Here is a 22720-nt window from a genome sequence, read left to right as displayed (position 1 = left end):
CAAATATGCTAAGAAATGGGCATATTTTAAACATATTTTCTGAAAGCACATTTTAAAGATGTAGACATTTATATAAGCCCAAAAACATGCGCTCTGGTGTTTCTTTCTTTTTTTTTTTGTTATCCAATTGTTTATGAAAGTTTTGGAAATTCTTTATTTGTTATTTTTAATGAACTGAGCATTTCACAACGATATACTTAGCCACACGTGTGTATGTAGGTCTACTTTAGAAGCTCAAAGCTTCAAAGCTTCAAACTTCATATGGTTGAGACCATAAGACAGAAGTTTTGAAACTTTGAATGGTTTAAATGGTGATCACAGCACAGCACATAATGGGAAATTTGCCATTCTCTTCACTGTAGTGTGATCCCGTAGTTGGTATATTTAATTATCAGATGGTGTGGAAGGAGCAGGGGGGCTTGTCCCCCTGCATAAATGTAAAAAAAAAAAAAAATTGTGTTTTTATTGTTTTTGTTGAAGTTTCAAACTTTGATGCTATGGTCTCGACCATATAAAGTTTGAAGTTTTGAAAGTTTGATCTTCCAAAGTAGATCTGTGCATATGTGTGTGTGTGTGTGTGTGTGTGTGTGTGTATATATACACGCGTGCGCACTCATATATGCATAAATGATTCCTGCACCTCCTACAGTGCCCTTTATCTAACTACCCTAATTTTGTGGTCACATAACCATAAAGGAAAGAACATCCAGAAAGACAACATATAGCCCCCTCATACCACTGGCAGTGTTCTTCTGTAATTCTGAACACCAGTAAAACATAATATCATCTTCCTTCTCCTCTAGAGCCCACCTTCTACCCATAGAGTTTAGAGATTTCAACCAAAGATATGAAATACATACGTACAAAACGTACAAGTGCATATAAACTTCCTGCATTTATATATATATATATATATATATATATATATATATATATATATATATATATATATATCAGTAACTGAACAAATGTTATCACTCACCACATGAATATATAAACATCAGCTCATAACTCAATTATTTGTTTATATACATTTGTCCACTAAAAAACATAACACTGTAAAATGATATCATTCAAAAATAAACTTCAAATATAATATGCCACAGAAAGGAGAAGTTGGCAAGGTATAAGGAAAGGAAAAGCTGAATATAATTTGCCTGCAGTGAAACAAAACCATCTTTGTTTTACTTTTTGTAAATCCACTGGGATCCACAAAAGAAATACTGTGCATGAGGATGGTTTTATCCTGATGAGAACCTACAGATTTGTTTGCCTGCAGTTACTAGGTGTATCTCATTCATCACTGTAATTCATACTGGCATTTTGAGAAGTCAAGGAAACAAACATTCATACCTGTGTAAAAAAGGGCTCGTAGATTTCAACTCCCTTGTCTGATCCCTGAAGAAGAATATCTTGGCCTCGTTTCCACGTGTACCTCACTGGAGGATTAGAAAGAGCTACACATCGTAGAAACACCGTTCTCTCAAAATAGAACTGTTCCTTTGCTTCCCCTATGCTCTGATGTACAGTAACTATTGGGTCATCCAGGTCTGTCAAAATAAATAGAAATGACATGTTTACTGTTATTTGCTTCCTGTAATCTCACTGATATTAACACATTAGACACATACAACACAAAGACAGACATACTCCATGAATGACTATTGTTATGCTGCCATTATTAAGAATGAAGAAAAATGGGTAAAATGTAACAGTGGAGCTAAAGCACAAATAAAGCCAGTAAAGGAAACATGGTTTTGTATATACAACTTTACATAAATAACAGTTACTTAGTCAATGGCAATACCACTTTTGTACTGTATCCCTTATATAATGAACATATACTATTACACCCTTATCGCTTCTCACAAACATGTAAAATTATATATTTTGGAGCACAGTGCCTTCAGTTTATTTTTCCATTAACATGGCTACATTTTGTTCACTGCCTTCATAAAGTTAAGAGAATCACTTGTAGTGTGCTGGAGATAATGTCGAGCGTCATTACATAAGTAATATTTATACCTGAACTGAAAATGTATTCAAAATGTTGATACCATATGAATATGAAATATAACCTATCCTTATAGCAGCCCACAGAAAAACTAACGAAGCAGCATAATACAAACCACAAAAATGATAGAAATTCATCACAAAGCAAAGTAAAAGGATAAAGAAAGGCATGGGGAAAAGAAGTAAAAAGGAAAGACAAAGGTCGAGTGATGTACAATTGAAGACATACAATATTTCATTATTTTCTCAGATTTAGTTCTGAGCCTTTTATGTGTTGTGAAAAGTGATCCGTTAGCATACATTTCAGAAGCAGTCACATTCATCAAACAAAAATAAGAATATTCTTAGTTTACCTGTAAACCTTTTGTAATTTGCATCTTATCTGACTTCCTTAGGTAGCTTGCTCTAGTTTGTAGGAACCAAATCACCGTAGCTCTTTTTGCCAATGGGTTTTGTAAAGCCCAATTGGTATAAAGTAGTAGTGCCTTTGTATCATTGCAAATGTTATATGGGGAAGATCTGAACATTTGTTTCTTAGAAAGTGATGGAGAGTATCTACATCTGATCAGTCTGTGTGAGAAACAAGAAAGTATAAAGGTAGGCCTAGCATTTCTGGGAAGCCTGGTGGTCCTTTTCAGTGAAAAACAAACGTTCCTTGGCAAATGCAAGGATAATGAATTTTCATATTTTATTTTAAGATAGCCCTTTAAAGGCTTGTGTTGTGTGAAGAGTACAAGGCAAGAAGGACAGGCTGTAGTCTAACCATGAAATAGTAGGGTATGTTCACGACAGAGAATAACGGTATTAAGGGTACTGTGTTAGCGATGTAATTGATGAAGAGAGAAAATGTGATATGACCCAATATGGATCTTTGTAAAACTCCAGATATGAACAATCCTTTAGCTAAGAGTTGTCTTGTATTTAATACTGAAGATGTCTAGCTTGTGGGGCATTTGTTGAACCAGAATATACCTTTTGAAGTAAATACTATGTTATGTACTTTTTTAAGGTGGAGGTTGTAATGCACTCCCTTGTAAACTCCTTCCATGCCAAGGAAGACTCCTGCACAGACATGTGCACCCCACTTTCCACTGCTATTTATATATTATAATTTTTAAAAAAGTACAAAAAAGGAGAAACAGTTGGTAGTATGCAGTACCCTGTGCTTGCTCCACTTCTGATTCTGCCATTCACAAAACTATAAAAACAACTCTTGGGGATCTTGAAATTCATCAATAATCAATAAAAGGGAGCTTGATCAGTGGAGACATTATTAATGATTATTTGATCAGTCCTGCAAACAAGTACTGTGTTCCTGTCAGGGCACTGCAAATACAAAGGAAGGTATCCTTATATAAATAAATACAGATATAATAACTGCAGCCACAATTAAAATTAAAAACTTAAACTCCAATTGACCAGGCATATACTTGAATTCCTACACATAATGAAAAAATTAAATAAAGTTCCACCAATCACATTAAACAAAATATTAACATGTGAACATATCCCTCACTTAGGTCAAAAGTCTATAGTGGTGTTCACTCATGCGTCACATCAGACCCTAACAGTTTCATAGCCATTAGCCTAACCAGATTTCTGTATAAAATCATGTTGTCGTAATGCATCTTATTCAGTATGTCACTGAGGACTTTCTTCAGTTAGGCATGCAGTAGTATCATTTGCTAAAAGCAAATCTTACATTTTCAATATTCTGTCTTTCACTGAAGAGACAGCAGCAGCAGTATACGAAAGGCTGCATTAACTTGCTAGGGTATTCAGAAAATATTTCACATTAAAAAAAATAAATAAATGACAAGTTAAAAGCATGAAGTTGAAATCCATACACAATTCAGTGGGTACAACACTTGCGTGGGGTCCTTGACTATTCTAGCTGAGGTTACTAATGATAATTAAGAGGGCTCTCTTCTACGGCCATTTTTTTAGGATGTATTTTTTTCTCATTCATAAACATTGAGAATGTTGCTTGATAACCAAATGTGCTGATTATTACAAACAGGCTAAAATAAAAACTTTAGTCAAAATACACCACTTTCTCTAAGATGGTCTGTAAGACTGCATATCTTTTTCAGTAGAACCAATATCATAATTAATGTCAATATGTATAGCATGATCAGTCTTGCAAAAAAGACATAAATCATGCTTAAAAATATGTACTCAAATTTTAAAGAAATGACACTATTGTTACAGTTTAAGAGATAAAGGTAGCAAACACAAATAACACTAACTGGTGTGCAATTACCAAAGCAGAAAATCTTATTTCTGTAACCAATCTAATTCTAAATGGCATGAATAATCATTCCAGAGAGATTTTCTACTACTTTATTGCTCAATGAGCAGACTCATTATTGAGTAAAGGCTGTTTTTTTGCAGCTTTTCAAACATATTACCTGAAATTACTTGAAAAGGTACAAAGATTCCCTATAAAAGGAATCACAGGTTTGGGAAAACAAACTATTCAGAAAGGTTTTACAACCTGCCATTATATTCCAGTTACTACTGTTTATAGATAAAGCAGAAGTAATCTGTAATTAAACTGATCTATTACACTTTGAAATGTTATGCTTTTAATTCACTGCCAGGTGACCTAACACCAGATCTGGAAAAAGACTGTACAGAGCATTACAAATATTATACAAAAATACATGAAATACATTTTAAAATGTTTTCAAAATTATGGTATAAGATTCCATCACAGTCATAATTCAGACATCAGCTTCTTTTAATAATAATCTCGATAACTAATATAGCAATGGATATAAGGAAATTTCAGATTAATTATAGAATCCCAATATATATGATGAAATTAAAGCAGTTTAAAAGTTACCTTAGGGAACAAATCAAGGTTTTTATCTTGAAAGATAATGGTCAGGTTAGTAAAGTCACACTGTGGGACTCCTTAAAATGCATATTAAAGATAGACTGGGAAGATGGGTTAGTTATAAAATAAAAGAGTGGGACAGGACAGAGTTAGAAATACAAAATAAAAAACAGAAAAGTGAGGTTTGAACAACAAACAAAGAAATTAGATAGTACTGAAGTAATTAAAAAATGAAAAAAGCAGTTTTAATGCATAAAGTAGAGATTGCTTTAGAAAAAATAAAACTGCATAGTTATGCAAGGATTTCAAAAAATCTACACAGATAAGCCCATGGAAGTAAGATGTTAAACAAAAAGGTACAAATCAATAATACGTGAATAAGTTTACTTCAGACATAGAGGAAATGCTTAATATTTTTAAGAAAATTCCATGAGGATTTTAATGACGATAATAATGATCTTGATGATTATAAAACTGACAATTATCTAAAGAAAAATGTTACTTGCAAACTAAATGACCAACAAATATCTCAGATGAATAAGCCTACTACCCTGATAGAAGTTAAAGAAGCTTTAAAAAAAGAAAAATGTTAAAGCTCCAGGGTTAGATGGGTTAAGTATTTAATTATATAATCCATTTCCATTAAATATTACTGAGTGACATTTTCAGGGTAATTCAGGCTGACAAAATAATTTTCTGTAATGTCTCCTACACCTAAAGAAAATATTATAAGTGTGTTTCTTCATATAGATCAATTTCATTATTAAATGTAGACTATAACATATTTAGTTCCATTTTCACCACAAGATTAAGAGCTATAGTAGATTAATTAATAAAGGTCAAACAGGATTTATAGTCAACAGAATAACATACAATAATATAAAAAGGGTAGCAACTATCTTAGATTTAGCAAATGGAATGAACAAGAAATTGGCCTTAATTAGCTTAGCTATCAAGACAGCTTTTGATTCTGTAAATTGGAACTACTTGTTTAAAACTTTAGAAGTGTTTGCATTTTCAAAACAGTTTTTTGGAATATTAAAAACTCTGTAGAGAGACACCAAAGCATATGTTAAAATTAGATCTTACACTTCTCAAGGATTCAGTTTAAACAAAGGCACAAAACAAGGGTAGCTCTTGTCCCCTTTATTATTTACATTAGTTATCGACCCCTTAGTTAACAGAAGAAGAAGCAATAGAAAAATGACTGATTCTCAATTAATAGAGATTGTCAATCTAAAATACAATTTTTTGCAGATGATATTTTACTAACTGTAGGAGATTTAAATTATTGGGTAGAAGAAATAGATGAGGAAATTGAAAAGTTTCAATAAATATCACTGCTGAAATTTAATTACAATAAAACTGAAACTTTAATGTTAAATCAGTTACTAGTTAGTAAGTTTAAGTATAAATATAAATATAATTGGGAAGGAAAATAATTAAAATATTTAGTGCGACATCCCTGCTCTGGGCCAGTAATCAAGAAGCATCAATTCTCACAACATAAAAGTGTGGAAAATTCACTTGGAACAAAGATAGATACACACAGTATTTCCAGATGCAGCTCTCTGCACCAAGCATAGTTTCCCTTAACAGCACACAGGGAACACACTCCCATCTTAGGGCTGGGTTTCTCTCACTCTCTCAAGGCCCCAAATAAGATGCCACACTGACCACAGCTGTAGAGTTGAGTCCTCAGCTGAATATTCCAAGCCAAGTCTTCCTCCAGCACCCTCTCTGTGAAACCAGTGCTCTATATTCCTGCTCCAAGTAGCTGACATACACACACTCTTTGAGATTTGATTTTCACACACACACATACACACACACACCTGGGAAAGGGTGGCAAAGGTTTATGAGCTATGTCCCATCTGCCCAGACTATAAGGTAGATATTCCACTAGAACACTCCACAGCCAGCTAATCTAAGGCTCTTACAAGGATACCCAATTATATTGAGTATCATTAATACTAAAACAAATGGTAGTGTTTGACCAATGAAGCAAGGCTTTCAGGAGTGGCCACAGTGTAACCAAATAAATATAATATTCTCAAAGGTTAAAATATTCTCTAAAAGACCAGCCACAATGAAAAGTTTATAAATGTTTAATAATAAATAATAAAAGAACATGAAATACTAAACAGCTATTTACAAAAAACACCAGAGTTTCAGACAAAAATAACACCAATGAAATGATTCATACAGATACAGAAAAACAGTACTTAACTAATCACACTATATTTTCCCGACTGATCTAAAGAATTACTGTCCCTTGGTTTACTTACTAGAGCAAGGCAATGTGATGTAGGTGAGTGGCCCTTCTTTTGTCAGGTTTCATAACAGACTGCTCTGAGACTTCTGTCTCATCTAGTATTAAAACATCATTTCAGTGCTGGATTACAGAATGAAATCACATACATCTGGTCACCTGACTTTGGTTCCCACACTACCCCCTTTATTAGAAACTGAACCAGAATCTAGAACATATGTGTCAAGATGCACACCACAAAAGGCTTTGCTAAGATTTGTTATAGCATCTGAAAGCTATAAAACTAATTCAAAAACTTCCACCCTTCCAAGGTAGCAATTAGTTCACCCCTAAGGACAGTACATTAGGATTCCTAGTCCTGACTTTCATAGACAATTTGTCTCTGTCTGCAATCAGAACTGTAAAATACAATCTTTAAAGCATAAACCTTATAATTTAATTTCTATCTATTTTTCAAAGTTAGCTAGATTGAGATTAATCTCTTCTCTTCAAGTATCCTCTCTTACAATACATTAATTTAAACAGTTACAATATAGTCGGACATAGAGGTGTATTTCTTTTCTGCCTAGAAAACTCCAGCTAGCTGTGCTGGCATATGTTACACATCCACTGCCCCACTTCTCCTGGCATAGCTGGCAATATCTCACATCATCACATTTAGGAATAAAAATATATCCAGATTTGAGTAAGACTATTAATAATAATTTTGAGAAAGTAATTAAAGAAGTATTTCTTCTTATTAAAAAAATGGGATGATTTTGTTTTACTTTTGAGGGTAAGTGCTACTTTAAATGATTATATCACCTAAGATGTTTTATATACACATATGTGTGTGTGTGTGTGTGTGTGCCTATATATATATATATATATATATATATATATATATATATATATATATGTATATATGGGTCCTAGTTGTTAAATTGAAAGTACGGTTCATCAAACTGTACTTTCATGGACCCACTTTAGCAAAAGCGCATTTTATCAAAAATGCACTTTCACTAAAGAAAACCAAAAAAAAAAAAAAAAAACCTACAGTTTGCATGTAACATTAGTTGTACATCAATGTGTAGTGTTGATGTTTAACTAAGCAAACTCTTGTTGAGATCATGGTACAGTGGGGATAAGGGAATATTCCCTTTTCCTCACTGTTGTGCAATCTCGAAGTGAGAATATTAAAGTAGGGGGATGGGGGACACAGCTCCCCACATGGGTGGTGCAGGGGGGCTTGCCCCCTGCATAATTGTGTTTAGTGTGTTTTTTTATTTTTATTTAGTATTTATTTTTCTGTGAAAGTGCATTTTCGATAAAATGCACTTTCTCTAAAGTGGGTCCATGAAAGTACGGTTCAATGAGCTGTACCTTTCAATGTAATAACTATGACCTGTATGTATATATGTATATATATATATATATATATATATATATATATATATATATATATATGTAAACACAAACACATATTGCATTCAATAGCTTTTATACCTGACAAAACTTTTAAAGAAAATGGAAAAAAAAACATTAACTGCATTCTTATGGTATCCTAAAAGGCTGAGAATTGCTTCCCAGATGTAGAATCTTATCCTATTGCTGCAAGTTTTAACTCTATTATACTCTGGATACAATACTACATAACTATCCAGTAGTAGATTATATTAAATTCACATAAGTTTATTAAAGATGATAAATTAGAAATATGTAATAATCTTTTCATCTGGTTAACAAAGGTTACCATAGAAGGAAATTAATTTCAAGTTTTAGACTCTGCAAATATGAAACCAATATGTACATCAGTTAAAAAAACATGTTTTTAAAAGGTTTACCTTGAATACCACGAATCACAAACGGGCGAGTGATATATGGTCAAACTACCATTTTCAAGATAGCCTAAATGCAAACTGAAACTGTGCGAATATGTAAAGTCAATTGTTGAATGCTATTCGCTGATTATACATTCGCATAGATGAAGTACGACCTTAAATAATGTTGCATACATAATAACGTATGTCCAGCGTTCTGTAAAACATTTTCCTGCCAAAGTTTCATGTGTATGTTGTTAGTGGCATTCACTAGTGTTGGAAAACATCAGAATCGGACACGGAAGGGACTATGGAGGTAATAATGTATACAATGTATTAGAGAAAGCAAGTAAAATAATGTGGCATATATCATCAATACAGTTTCAAATGTCTGCAAGCTGTGTTCAGTATCATGATCAATATATGTTCGCACTAAATGTACTTGTATTTATATGTAATTCTATGTAACCATACCATGTCAAACTAAGGGTTTTTATAATCTTGTGATGTTACTATCGCATATTAAGTTGTAGACAGTGTTTGAAAGGTTGTGTTTGTACAGCGGAGACGTTTACAGTTGTGACTGTTTATAACATGTATTAAAGGCTGGGGAAGGAACCTCGCAGGAATATGCACCAGGCACAGTTAATGCAGTATACAGCACAAGTAGGACTCAGAACGGTCGGGAAATGTTGCTAGTTGATGGGTATCAGTACTACCAGGAGAAGGCTGTTGAGGTCAAGCAATATTGGTATTGTACAAGAAAAACTAAACAAAGGTGTAAGGGTAGATGCGTAACTGAAAGAGATGTAAATGGCTATAGGCTGATGAAAAGCACCCCACATTACCATGCCCCCGATGTAGTGCAAGAGGAGGTGCTGAGAGTTAAAGAACAGTTGAAACGTCGTGCTGAGCAATCTGTGGAGGATCCCTGTAAAATAGTTGCTGAAGTCCTAGCTTCTACATCAAGTGATGTTGTCAATGAGTTACCAGATGCAAGTGCCCTTAAACAAACCATTGGGAGGCAGAGGTATAGGAAGAAACTGGAAATGTGTAATGGCTTCCAGTATCTCTGGGGACTGAGTGCTGACATGCTACCTTTGAAGACTGGTTCCTTCATTATAAAACATAGTGCAGATAACAAAACTGATACCAACGTTGTTGTCATAACCACAAGGGATAACCTGAATATGCTTTGTGAGTCAGAATACCTCATGGCAGATGGGACCTGACCTATTAGCACTACTGAATGTAAAGAAGTGTATACATTACACTGTGCACTGACAGGTGGAGTCAACAAAAAGGAGGTACCTGTAGTGTATGGGATATTGCCCAGCAAAAGTGAAATATGTTATGATATGTTTTGGAGAATTGTGTTGCAATTGTGCTGTGAACATGAATTTAGATTGCTTCCCAATATGGTGTTAACTGATTTTGAAAGGGCTGCAGTGAATTCCATTCAGAAACATTTGCCTAACACATTAACCAAGGGCTGTTGGTTTCATTTGTGCCAAATTCTGTGGAGAAATATTCAACGTTTACATTTGGCAGGACACTTTGTTAGCTGTATCTCCTTTGCAATGCTGTGCAAGGAGATACCTGCATTAGCGTTCATTGACCCTGGGGACATATGTAACACTTTTCATGAAATTGAAGCTGATATGCCAGAGGAGGATAGGGCATTGTGTAATTTTTTTAAGGAAACCTATATATATGGCAGGCCACGGCACTATGGTATGAGGGGAAACACAAGTGAACGACTGCCTCCTTTGTTTGATTGCACCTTTTGGAATCAATATGACACCTGTGGTATGGGCTACCCTCGTAGCCAGAATGCAGTTGAGGGTTGGCACAGGTGGCTACGTAGGTTGTTGGGTAAGAAAACACTCTCTATGCTGGACATACTGCAAGCTGTACAACTCGAACAAAATCATGTTGATGATTTGAGATGTAGAATTATGTTATGTCTGCCTTCCTCACCAAAGCATAGGAGATTATTGGATAAAGAAGCATCTTTTACAAATCTCCTAACAAAATATACTGAGTTCACTCCTAGGGGATTCGTTAAATTGGTTGCAAAATACTGCTCCTTCTCCTAATTGTATTCTTCCTTGCACTAAATTGTCTGGATTACTTCACTTTATAGGCAAACACTGAGAAATAAGGCAATTCTGGAAGTTATATCTTGTTTACTGTAAACACAGGACTTTAATGTGGTACATCCATGGAAAGAATCACTGTTTTGTTTGATTTTACGTTCATGGCATGATGGTGAACACACAGAGATGCTTGCGGTGGTGATAAGTAGAAAAAAAGCGAAAAAAAAAATCCACTGTATGTTTTTCGATATTTTTTGTTTTTTCCGTTTTAACTTTCGCTTTTTCAGGTCGCCGTTTTGCATACACGCACATGCGCAATTCGCCTATTTAAAGGTAAACCTTTTAAAACTCTATTAGTATTAGAATGGAATGTTTTGTGTTTTCCTATTGCACATACCTCTAGATTTAAGAAACCAGAGAACAATGTTAAAATTAATTTACTAAAAAGGAATGGATCAGTATTATGTTCTGATTGTTTTGAAAAACAAAAAGCTAAGTCGCCACAATATTTAATAAAAGAATATAAGCTGGATGAATCTGATAATCAGTTAATATTATCCATCAGTTAAAAATTAAATGAATTTGCATATAGTAAGAGTGAAGTGGAACAGAACATTATTCCCTCATTATATGAATATATGAATGCTGTTATTAAAGGTCAATTGACAAAAAAAGGAAGCTTATCCAAGCAATGTAAGTTAGTTATAAGTAATAATAATAATAACAATAATTTTTTATGCAAAATTCTGGAATGTTTGGATAGTGGTGGATTAGTGACTCAATAAGTGGTAAAAATAAAGCTTTGATACTTAAATCAGTTAGTCAAACTTCTTCAAGTTTATACCGGAAAGCTTTTATGTGGAAATATATACACAGAATGTGTGTTACTCCATATAAAATCTCAGAGTTTTGTAAAATAACGTCTTCAGTTTGTTGGATATGTTGTAAAGATTTAAAAGTTAGCTGGAAACAAATGTTTATGGACTGTGAAAAATTAAATGCATATTGGGAGGAGATAAGTACATTTTTTATGGGGTTATGGTCTGATAATTGTTCTTGAACTAGATCAGTAATACTAATGAATGTTCCAGTTCCTGTATCTGTAAAAGCCAAAGAGCAAAAACTCTTTGGGCTCTCTTGACAGTTGCCAGAAAAGTTATTATAAGAAAATTGGAAATTGAACTTTGTTCCTACATTAAAAGAATTGTTAAATTTAACAAAAATACTATGTAAGGCTGAAAAATAAGTGATCAGAATAAGATTTATAAATCATAGTAAGACCTTTGGTTCTTGGGATAACCTTGAAATGCTGCTACTGAAATACCAAGATTCTTAATGTGTTAAATGATGATTCAATGTATTCCTATCATTGTATAACAATATGTGAAGTTGAAGTTCCTCAATTTGTGTATACATTATAAATATGTTAAATTAATAAAAATGTCCTTAAAAAAAGAATGATCTTGGTATTTATACATGAAAAGTTAAAATTGTCAAAATGGTGTTATAGAATTCAATGGTCTTGAAGGCTAGTAGGTTGTAAACTTATCACTCAGACTTCTGAATTCCATGTTAACTGCCCTGTGAAGCAAAAGATGTTGCACATCTTATGGCAAGTTGCATGAATGTTTGTTTTACTGAACAGTCATATTTTAACCTTTAAAACTATAATTCTGATACCTAAGAATAAGTATTACAACTCAACTACAATTATGCCATTAAGATAATGCAAAGCATACTAAGAACTGAAGGGAAATATAATGATTGTTAACTGGAAGTTAAGCATATGACAAAATATTTGAGTAAGATCTCATGTGGTTTGTTTATTTGTGTTCTATTTATTGTTATTATGTGTTCTTTTTATTGTCCATTACCTGCCAACCATCAGTTATTCTGAAAACAATCAGGAACTGTTTGTTCAGAGTTGTTTTCTTATTTGGTCCTAATCACTCCCCTGATGACTGATATGCTCTCTTACGAATGTGACAGCCTGCCATGCCTTTCCCTGCAGATGTGTGCACTACTGCATATAATGCATGCATGTAAAAATACCTTAATAGATCAAACTGCACACCCTGTCTCATATGCAGCATTTCATGTATCTCTCTCTCCAGTAGGTCCTAGCACTAAAGCAGGCTGGATTACTTTCCAGAATGAACAAGCTGGCCTTAACCATGTGTTCTCACATTTGTCTACTCATGTATTTCAAGAATCGCTAATCATTTTCAGATCATCTGGGTTATACATAAGACTTTACTCCTCAATGTCTTGGAGTCGCACTTTTTTTTTTCTAATTTTTAATTAAAACATGTTTGATATGTGTTTATTGCACCTTCTCTGAAAACAATGATCTCATTTTAGTCAGCACACTATCGCAGTACAGATTTGCAGCTTTTAACATAATTGTTATCTGTCAGTGTCTGACAGATATAATGTTCAGTCATAAGGCCTTTAAGGTATGTTGTACAACTTAATAAAGAACCCAGGTCTTTCTGGAAAATAGTAGCCTACCGTTCTTGACATGTCACTAAAAATGCAAAATTATACTCAAGATTTCTGGTCACAGAATGTTGATGAAATTCTTTATCACTGTATATTATGTACCTGAGCTGAGATTCTTGTTTCCTAATTTTCATATAATATTTTCTGCGAATTGATACTAGAAAGTGTGAAAATCCTCAACAAGTATTTTGCATTAGCACATACTGAAAACCAGTAGAGAAGAGCACAATCGTGAAGTCAGGGTAGAAAGAAAAAGAATGATGAACAGACGATGCAGTAACAAGTGCGAAGGTAGTCATGGGAAGACAAAAACGTTGCAAGGATAAAAAGAATTGTGCTAATAATCCTACAATGAATTATCTGGGGTTTTAGTGTAATACTTGACAGAATTAATATGCAGATCCTTTGAAGAGGCTGGTACTATGGTGGTGGTGGTGGTGGTGGTTGGGGAAAAAGACACACAGTGGTGACTGCAATCTAACACATGATGAACTAAAATCAGCTAAAGAAACTATAATCTAGTAAGCATTACTTAATGGTAGCAAACTGACAAGACAGTCCTGACAACAACCATAAAAAGCACCTGGGCTAAAGAACTGCAAACAGAAACAGAAGATACATTCAAAGCATTCAGAATAACCAGAAACAACTCTATCACTGGAGTTAATAATGACTGACAGAGCTAAGACTTTGATATGGATTTTGTCTGGAATTTTTCAAGCCATTTAACTCGCTCATCACCTGTAAGCTTCTTAAAAACTGGGATTGGTATGTACAGTGAATACGGTATGTGGATATGTGGAAAACGGGTTACACAATAGGGAAAATGTTTTTTTCTGGATTTTTTCAGAAAGCACAAATATAACAAGAAGTACATGGGGTTGACTGATAGGCCAACTTCATTTAATGTGTCTCTCTCTGATAGGCCAACTCCATTTAACGAGTCTTTCTAGGATAGGCCTTCTCCATTTAATGTGTCTATGACACCATACAAGACAACACATAAAAGTGGACAAGTCTCTTAGTATATGACACCAGTATAGCAGTGTTGGTGGAAAGTGGGGAAGAAGCTAGAAAATACACTTAAAACTGGCAGCAGAGCTTAAAATATAACAGCTGCAATACAACTAATCCTATTGAATTCTACTTTACCTGTACAGCCAGGCAATTAAGATGACGAAAGCTCTTGGAAGGCATGGCCTTAGAACAGAGGTTGAGGGATCCTGATTTTCCCTACCACACAAGGGAAGATATGGAGGAATATGATGCTTGCACATAGACCATGAAGAGGTAAACCGCGATGGGGCATTCTTCTTCTTTTTACATTAGCATTTATACTGAATTATTGAAAAATAGTTTGGAATGAATGGATCACTAAATGAATGAATTAAAGATCTACATACCAGGTTAAAGTCAATAAATTGATTACGATGACTGAAGAAACAACTCATACATACGCTTGATGTAATTTATCATGCAATTAAATAATGACGGCAGCAGGTGGATTGGACACTCTAAACTGGTCCTAGGTGTGAGTGTGAGTGTGAGTGTGTGGTACAGATGAAGTAACACTGCAGGGCTAGTCACTCAGCAGTGTAAACCTTGGCTCTAGATGTTTGTCACTGATGAAGTGACACCCCGACCCCATATGCAAAAATGGGAAAAGGGGTTGAGGACGGATGGAAAACAGAAATGCAGAGAGCCATATAGAACTTATTCATAAATCTGTTGTATTCTTTGTCAGCTATGTAGCCTAAAAACAATAAAGAAATGCCTGATAAATTAATAAAAATCTTTGCAGTCATATTATTTGTTGAGCAATGAATAAGACCTACCACAAAGCCTGTGAAGAAATAAATACATAGAAGTCTCTGCATTCTGACAGGTAACTGACCTTTCAGTGTAAGGTACCAGAACTATTAACTGCTCTAAACAGATACCAGTGTTTTAAGTTCTGGCTTAAGACATTGCAACCTACTTAAGTTGCTATCCTGCCTTTTGCTCTTAATCATATCTGTTCCTATACAAAAAGGGCCTGAGTCAAAAACAATGCTGTACCCTTACCACTGACTCATAGAAAAAAAAAAGACTTCTGGGAGATTTCTGGTTCCAGTGGAGGGATGTTAGAATCCATTATTAAGTGCTAATATGAAAAAAAAAATAGAAATTACTTTATTCAACTATTATTTTATGTGGCTAAAGTGAATTTGTTTGAGTCATGCAATTCTAAATGATTTGTAGAAGATTGTGACTAGGAAGAAGATATAATTTGAGAAAATATCTTGTGGAACCTACATCAGTTCATGGGAATCGTATGGCTGCTATAAAAGAACTGTCATAGACAATTGCAGCATCACTACTATTTATGGACAAGAATGACTTGTAGATCCTCATAGTGAATATAGGCTCGTTTAAGCACCAGAAATGACTACTGAGCAAGTCTCAGGGTAATCCCAGTTGTTGGAGCTTTTTAATAACAAGGAGCTGCTCAACTTGACTTTGCTTTCAGTGATTCTGAGTTGCATAAAGAAGAGGCTGAAATTAAACAATGTTTTGCTCAGAACAAAAGATGAGGACCAGGATTACAGGGTGAGAAGAAACAATTGCATAACATTTGGTTTCATGGAGGGATGCAAGGGACAAAACACAGTTAAAGTTCTTACACTATGGATGCAAAAAAGGCATGGGCATGCATTTATTCACTGAAAGACCAAATTCTGTCTTCAGCTTAAACCAAGGCAAAATATTAAACTATGGTCCAAACAGTGTATGATTTTTATAGGTTCGTAGCTAGGTACTACGCTATCGGCCCAAGGGCCTAAGTAAGCCTAGCCAACAAGGTTCCCTGGCTTACGCCACCCAAGAAAGTTAATTTCCTATGGCCCTGTCGAGCAGAGCGACAGAAGTGATCCCTGGGGTGTATTTCCTATTTTCCATCCACTCATCAGGATTTTTCTTGAAGAGTGCTAATGAGGAACTTTGCTTGACATAGATGGGTAGCTTGTTCCAGAGCACAGAAAGTCTCTGGGACAGGAATCTATCCCTCTAGCATGTCCCATTTATTGTGGTGACAAGGTTTAGGACCCTAGAGCATGTAGCTCGGAGGGATTGGGATTTCTTTAGGTGTAGCATATTCAACAGTTCTGGGTTTAACATAGCTTTATATGTTAGGCAGAGATCTCCTCGGAGTACGAAATATGCTACAGAGTAAAGTTGGATTTTTTTGAGACTGCCAGTATAGGGCATCTGTTTGAGGCCAGTAATCCTCTTTGTGAGGTACGTCTGTGGCTTTCCCAGCTGCTGCAGATGTCTTGTGAGGTACATTCCAAAAGGGGCATTGTACTGTATAATGGATCTAATGAGTGCCGAGTAGAGGGGAATAATGACCTCTTTTTTCCTGGATGAGAACCCTTTTGTGATGAGGTGTGCGACATAAAAGGATTTCCTGACTACTGTGGTGATGTGATTATCAAAGGAGAGACTACTGTCCACCTGGGTCCCAAGGTCTCTTATCACACATCCGGCATTACATAGACTGCCGTTTATGTGACAGCTCATGGGTACAGAGTTATTACCAAAGGGGATGACAATGCACTTTTTGGCATTGAGCTTGAGGCCATACTGTCCACCCGGGTACCAAGGTCTCTTATCACACATTCAGTGTTAAGCAGACTGCCGTTTATGTGGTAGTTCATGGGTACAGAGTTTTTACCAAAGGGGATGACAATGCACTTTTTGGCATTGAGCTTGAGGCAATACTGTCCACCTGGCTCCCAAGGTCTCTTATCACACATTCAGTGTTAAGCAGACTGCCGTTTATGTGATAGTTCATGGGTACAGAGTTTTTACCAAAGGGGATGACAATGCACTTTTTGGCATTGAGCTTGAGGCCATGCCTCTGACACCAGGCATCTGTCTCAGTGAGGAAAAAAAAAAAAAAAACCCAAAGCAGACCAGCACATATAGGATCATGAAATATAATTTATTGCTCCAACAAATAAATCAGCAGTGGTAAAAACCTGTGCAGAAACAGCAAACCGGTTTCGGCTAATGTTAGCCTTTCTCAATGCCAAATATAAATTAAAGTAAATGAAAAATTCCACCATTTTGAAACATATATATAGTCCCTCTCTTAAAGAGATATAACCCAAATGTAAATAAAATATATGTGTTTACAATACACAACACATATTTATGAAAACCAATACCAATGTTAAACAAAAATATATATATCACATCCAAAAACATCTTGCAGATGTAAAATATATTAATCTAAACAATTTTATGTTATATAACAAATGTAATACCAGGTAAATAACCTGCCATTCTAAGTGCATTACAACTACCAATACATATATGGCTGGCATATATTATTTCTAATATTGATAATGCCACCCATAATAAATATTATAATAATACATATTGCATGGTTATTTACGTTACAAAGGATAAAAAATAAAAAATTTTGGACTTAGTATGTTGGTTCTAATGTATTTAATCCTGGCCTAAAAAGACCCCCTAGCCTAATAATCCATTTATTCTCCATATCATTGAGTTTCTGATGCCATCCTGCTTTAAATTTACGATGTAAAATAATTCTATCTATGATAATAAATGTAAAAGTAGCAGAAGGGTGTTCCAGGGTGTGTTTGTACAAAGCGTTAGTGATACGTTTGTTCCTGATAGCACTCATGTGTTCACATATTCTCAGTTTGACAGACCTAGAGGTCTGTCCCACATAAAATGCAGAGCAATTACAAGTGGCCAAATATATAGCCCAATCAGAACTGCAATTAGCAAATATCCTGATATCAAAAACCTGAGATGTGTTTTTACTAGAGAATTCACTGGTTTTGGGCATATATTTACAAAAAGAACAATGGCCACATGGAAAGCTCCCTTTAAGTATTTGTCCCTCTAAAGTGGTCTGTAATGAATTATGTGAAGTATATCTCTTATAATGAGTGAAAAAGGAATTTAAATTTCTACCTCTGCGGTAGGAAAAAGAACATTGCTCCGATAATATACGGTTCAGGATTTCATGTGAACGTAGAATGTCCCAATGTTGGTTAATTATTTCAACAAACCGATTGGTATTAGCCCCATATGTAGTGACTAACCTCAAAATAGACTTATTCCGTAATCCAGACACAGTCTGTTGTTTAGGTTTATATTGTAATAGATCAAAACGTGATAAATGATTAACTGTCTTCAAAGATTTGGAAATATTATATGTTTTGTATCCACGATCAACAAATCTGTTGACAAGGTCATCACAAAAATAGGAGCCATCCTCTGGAGAAGAACATATCCTTTTCATTCTCATAAATTGAGATTTCGGGATGTTGTGGATGATGTGGCGTGGATGACAGCTATTGGCATGTAACAGAGTGTTATACTGAGGAAATTTCCTGTAAACAGACGTGGCTAGAGTATGATCCTCAAGTCTGGTAACCAAAACATCCAAAAACACAATGCTTCCATGTTCTAAATTAGCTGAAAATTGAATTCCAAAAGAATTGTCATTTAGATAGTCCACAAAGTTAGAAAGTTGTTCCTTATTACCACGCCACACCATCCAACAATCATCCAGATATCTTCTCCAAATATCTAAATATGGTAGAAATGTATTGTGTTGTGTGTCATATATATATGTGGCCTGGAAATAACCCATGAAAAGATCCGCGTATATGGGGGCAAACGAAGCCCCCATTGCTGTGCCATTGATTTGCCAATAGGCTTTACCATTGTAGTAAAAAAATGTTTTTGCACAATACAAATTCAGTAAGTTTAGTCAAAAAATTGTTAAATTCAGTGGAATATAGTTTGGATTTATAAAGCCAATATGAAACAGCTAAGATACCTAGTTCATGTGGTATGCTAGTATATAATGAGGCTACATCAAGAGTACACAACCACCATGAAGATTCTAATTGTGAGTCTTGAACAATATTGAGGAACTCAGCTGTGTCCTGTATACGCAATCGGATATATTTCAACAATGGTTTTAGATATTGTGTAAGGAAGGCAGATAGAGGTTCAGTTAAAGAACCACGCCCAGATACAATGGGCCTACCTGGGGGGGTTCTGAGCATCCTTGTGAATTTTAGGTAGCAAATACAGGTATTGTGAAATAGGTTCCTCCACCTGTAACTGTTTGGCTACCTGTTCAGTAATTACCCCCTGATTAATGGACACTTCCAAAAACCTGTCAATTTCATCCTTAAAGCGTGGAGTAGGATCTGCATTTAACTCTCTGTAATAACTAGAATCAGATAGTTGTCGAAGAGCCTCATTAATATAAGCTTGATGGTCCATAACCACAATGGCACCTCCTTTGTCGGCCATCGTAATAACTAACTGATGATTATTTTTGAGTTCTAACAAGGCCTGTCTTTCCATGGGAGATAAATTATTAGATTGTGGTTGATATACATTGGCATAGTTTAACTCCTTCATGATGCATTCCCTAAAGATAGAAACATGTTTGTTCATTGGAGGAACAAAAGAAGATTTTCCAAATCTAAATTCAGCTAATCTTTGAGAATCATCCTTGTCTGAAAAAAATATTTTGAGATTGAGTAATCTACAAAAATTATTAACATCATTTAATAAATCATGTTCAGAAACCACAGAACTTGGGACAAAGTTCAATCCTTTACTTAAGAGTGTAATCTGAACTGGGGTGAGAACAGTCGAAGAAATGTTATAAACATTGTTGGTTACTTTATCATTCGTTTCAACGGATTCTGTAAGGTTGGGGTGTTTAAACCTAGATCTGTGTCTTCTGCCCCCCCCCCTCCTACCCTTTGATCTAAAGGGGGCATCTGTCTTCTTTTGGCTACTGGGGACGCCTGGCGTGAGGACACTTCTCCATCAGTGGCCGAAGAAGTTTCTTCCTCAGAAGTAAAATCTGAAGAGATATGTTGATGTCTAAGAATAGACCTAGGTCTTTTTTTGTTATTATTGCCCCTCTGGATTGTTTTTTGTTCACTAAATCTGACTGTTTTCTGGCTAATAAAGGGTTTTCCTTTTTCATGGTCCATAAGGTCATGCTGAAATTTATTAATCTTTCTTTTCATCAATTGTTTTTTGTTATTATTGCCCCTCTGGATTGTGTTTTGTTCACTAAATCTGACTGTTTTCTGGCTAATAAAGGGTTTCCCTTTTTCATAGTCCATAAGGTCATGCTGAAATTTATTAATCTTTCTTTTCATCAATTGTTTTTCAAGAATGGACAAATCCTTAGCCAAATTAGAGACATGCTGTGAATAATTCTCTTGCTTATTAAATTGTTCAGCCTCCACACACAAACTTTGAATATCCGACAGATTGGCAGTAATGATTCTGTCATAATATTTTAACAAACATCCTACAAAAAGCATGGAAGATGAATGTTGTGCTTCAGCCCAATCTTTGGATAACTCATTATCAATATGTGCCACCAAAGGTTGTAGCCGTACCCTCAACCCCCTGTCTCAGTGAGGCCCTTCTATAGGATGTCCACATCATTTGGGGACTCGACTATGGCTCCTAGTTTGCAGTCATCTGTGAACTTTGTCAGCCAGAGGCCTTCTGTGTTAGCCTGTACTTCAGAGTAGATATCAAACAGGAGAAGTCCCAGGAATGAACCCTGTGGTACTCCACTTGTTACTGGTTTGAAGTCAGATTTGGAGTCTGCAACTTTTACAGTGTGGGTTCTGTCAGTGAGCCAGTTTTCAACCCATCTTGTGACGTAGGGATTTATACCTAGTTTAGTGAGTTTAGCTATAATTCCAGAATGGGGGATGGTGTTGAAAGCCTTGGCGAGGTCAAGATAGGCTGTGTGAATGATGTTACCCACGCCTACGGCTTTGTTGACTGCCTCAAAGAAGTCAATCAGGTTCAAAAGGCATGATCTGCCTTTCACAAACCCAAACTGGGTGGGGTCCAGAGTTTGGAGGTTACCAATGTCTTTGTTTATGAGTTCCATGATGATACGTTCAATGGCCTTGCAGACCAGGCTCGTCAGGCTAATAGGGAGATAGTTCACAGGATCAGTGGTGGCTCCCCCTTTGTGGAGTGGGATAACTGTTGCTGAGCGCCATTCAGTGGGCACAAAGCCTGACATGAGACTATGACTGAACATGGTGCTTAGCTGATTAGCCAGTTCGTTCTGATGTTCATGTAAAACGTAGCCTGGGATGTTGTCTGGTCCCATGGATGCTGTGTTTTTGGTTTTAGATGATTCTTTGGTCAGCTTAGGCAGAGCAGAGCCAATATATACTTATAATATATACAACCACAATCAGATAGGACAATGACTTTTTAGTAACAGTCATGGAAACTTGTAAATATTGCACCAATTACAGTCTAACAGGGGAAAAAGTACAAATGACAGCATGGTCTATGCAGGATTGCTCAAAGTTTTTTTGCTGGATGGTCTCTGTATGTTCATATACTCTTAAGCTGTACTGGGACATTGCAAAATGCATTTCTTTATACCTGGAGATCAGATGAAATAGCTTTCTGTACAATGTTATCTAGAAACAACAGTGCAACTCCCACTCTAAAATCATCCACCCCATCCAACTGCTACCTTTCTCTCACCTCCACTAACTACCTTGATGATAGCAAGCTCAGATGCTCATAAGCCTAGTACTTATTATACAGCAGGAACTTCTCATTGTTACATTTGTTAATGCCTGTTATGTACTTCACAGATAAAGATTCTAGTTGTCTACTGGTGTACTTTGTTCTTCATCTGTAAATATGTTGTAAGTAATTTATATGTTAAATTGTTAATCACTATGTAATCCAATGTAACTACTGTCTGTTTATTTTACTGTGGAGCTTTTCTCCCCGGGCCTCCGCTGAAAATGGACCCATGTCCAGTCGGACACTCCCGGTCAACAAATTTAAATAAATAAATAAATAAATAAAAATAAACCATTTTACATAAATAAAAGTGAAGGACTGAAAAAGCAACAAGCTGTAATTAGGGCAAAAACTCTTTACCTGAATTCTCATCAGTTCTAGAAAGTATAGCAGGACTGAGCTACCCTGATCTTGTTGGTCTGCTAAAGTAAATGTAACAGACTACCCTGTACAGGTACCTGCAGAACTGCAGAACTTCTATTTTGTGTGTGTGTGTGTGTGTGTGTGTGTGTGTGTGTGTGTGTGTGTGTGTGTGTGTGTGTGTGTACTTTCAGTA

General features: G+C 35.4%; 1 protein-coding gene across 1 annotated transcript in view; it reads right to left on the bottom strand.

The window, feature by feature from the left end:
- The window catches only part of MDGA2 (MAM domain containing glycosylphosphatidylinositol anchor 2), a 4933289-nt gene that overhangs the window by 3224881 nt on the left and 1685688 nt on the right, over window positions 1–22720 (bottom strand). Inside the window, exon 4 of the mRNA XM_044074257.1 lies at window positions 1354–1550. Within this exon, the coding sequence (XP_043930192.1) occupies window positions 1354–1550 (197 nt within the window). The remainder of the gene's footprint in view (window positions 1–1353; window positions 1551–22720) is intronic.

Source organism: Protopterus annectens, chromosome 6.part0, assembly GCF_019279795.1.
Source record: "Protopterus annectens isolate FY-2018-M chromosome 6.part0, PAN1.0, whole genome shotgun sequence".
NCBI classification, from domain to species: Eukaryota; Metazoa; Chordata; order Ceratodontiformes; family Protopteridae; genus Protopterus; species Protopterus annectens.
The sequence above is the reverse complement of the archived record's forward strand: the minus strand, read 5'-3'. Positions and strand labels throughout refer to the sequence as shown.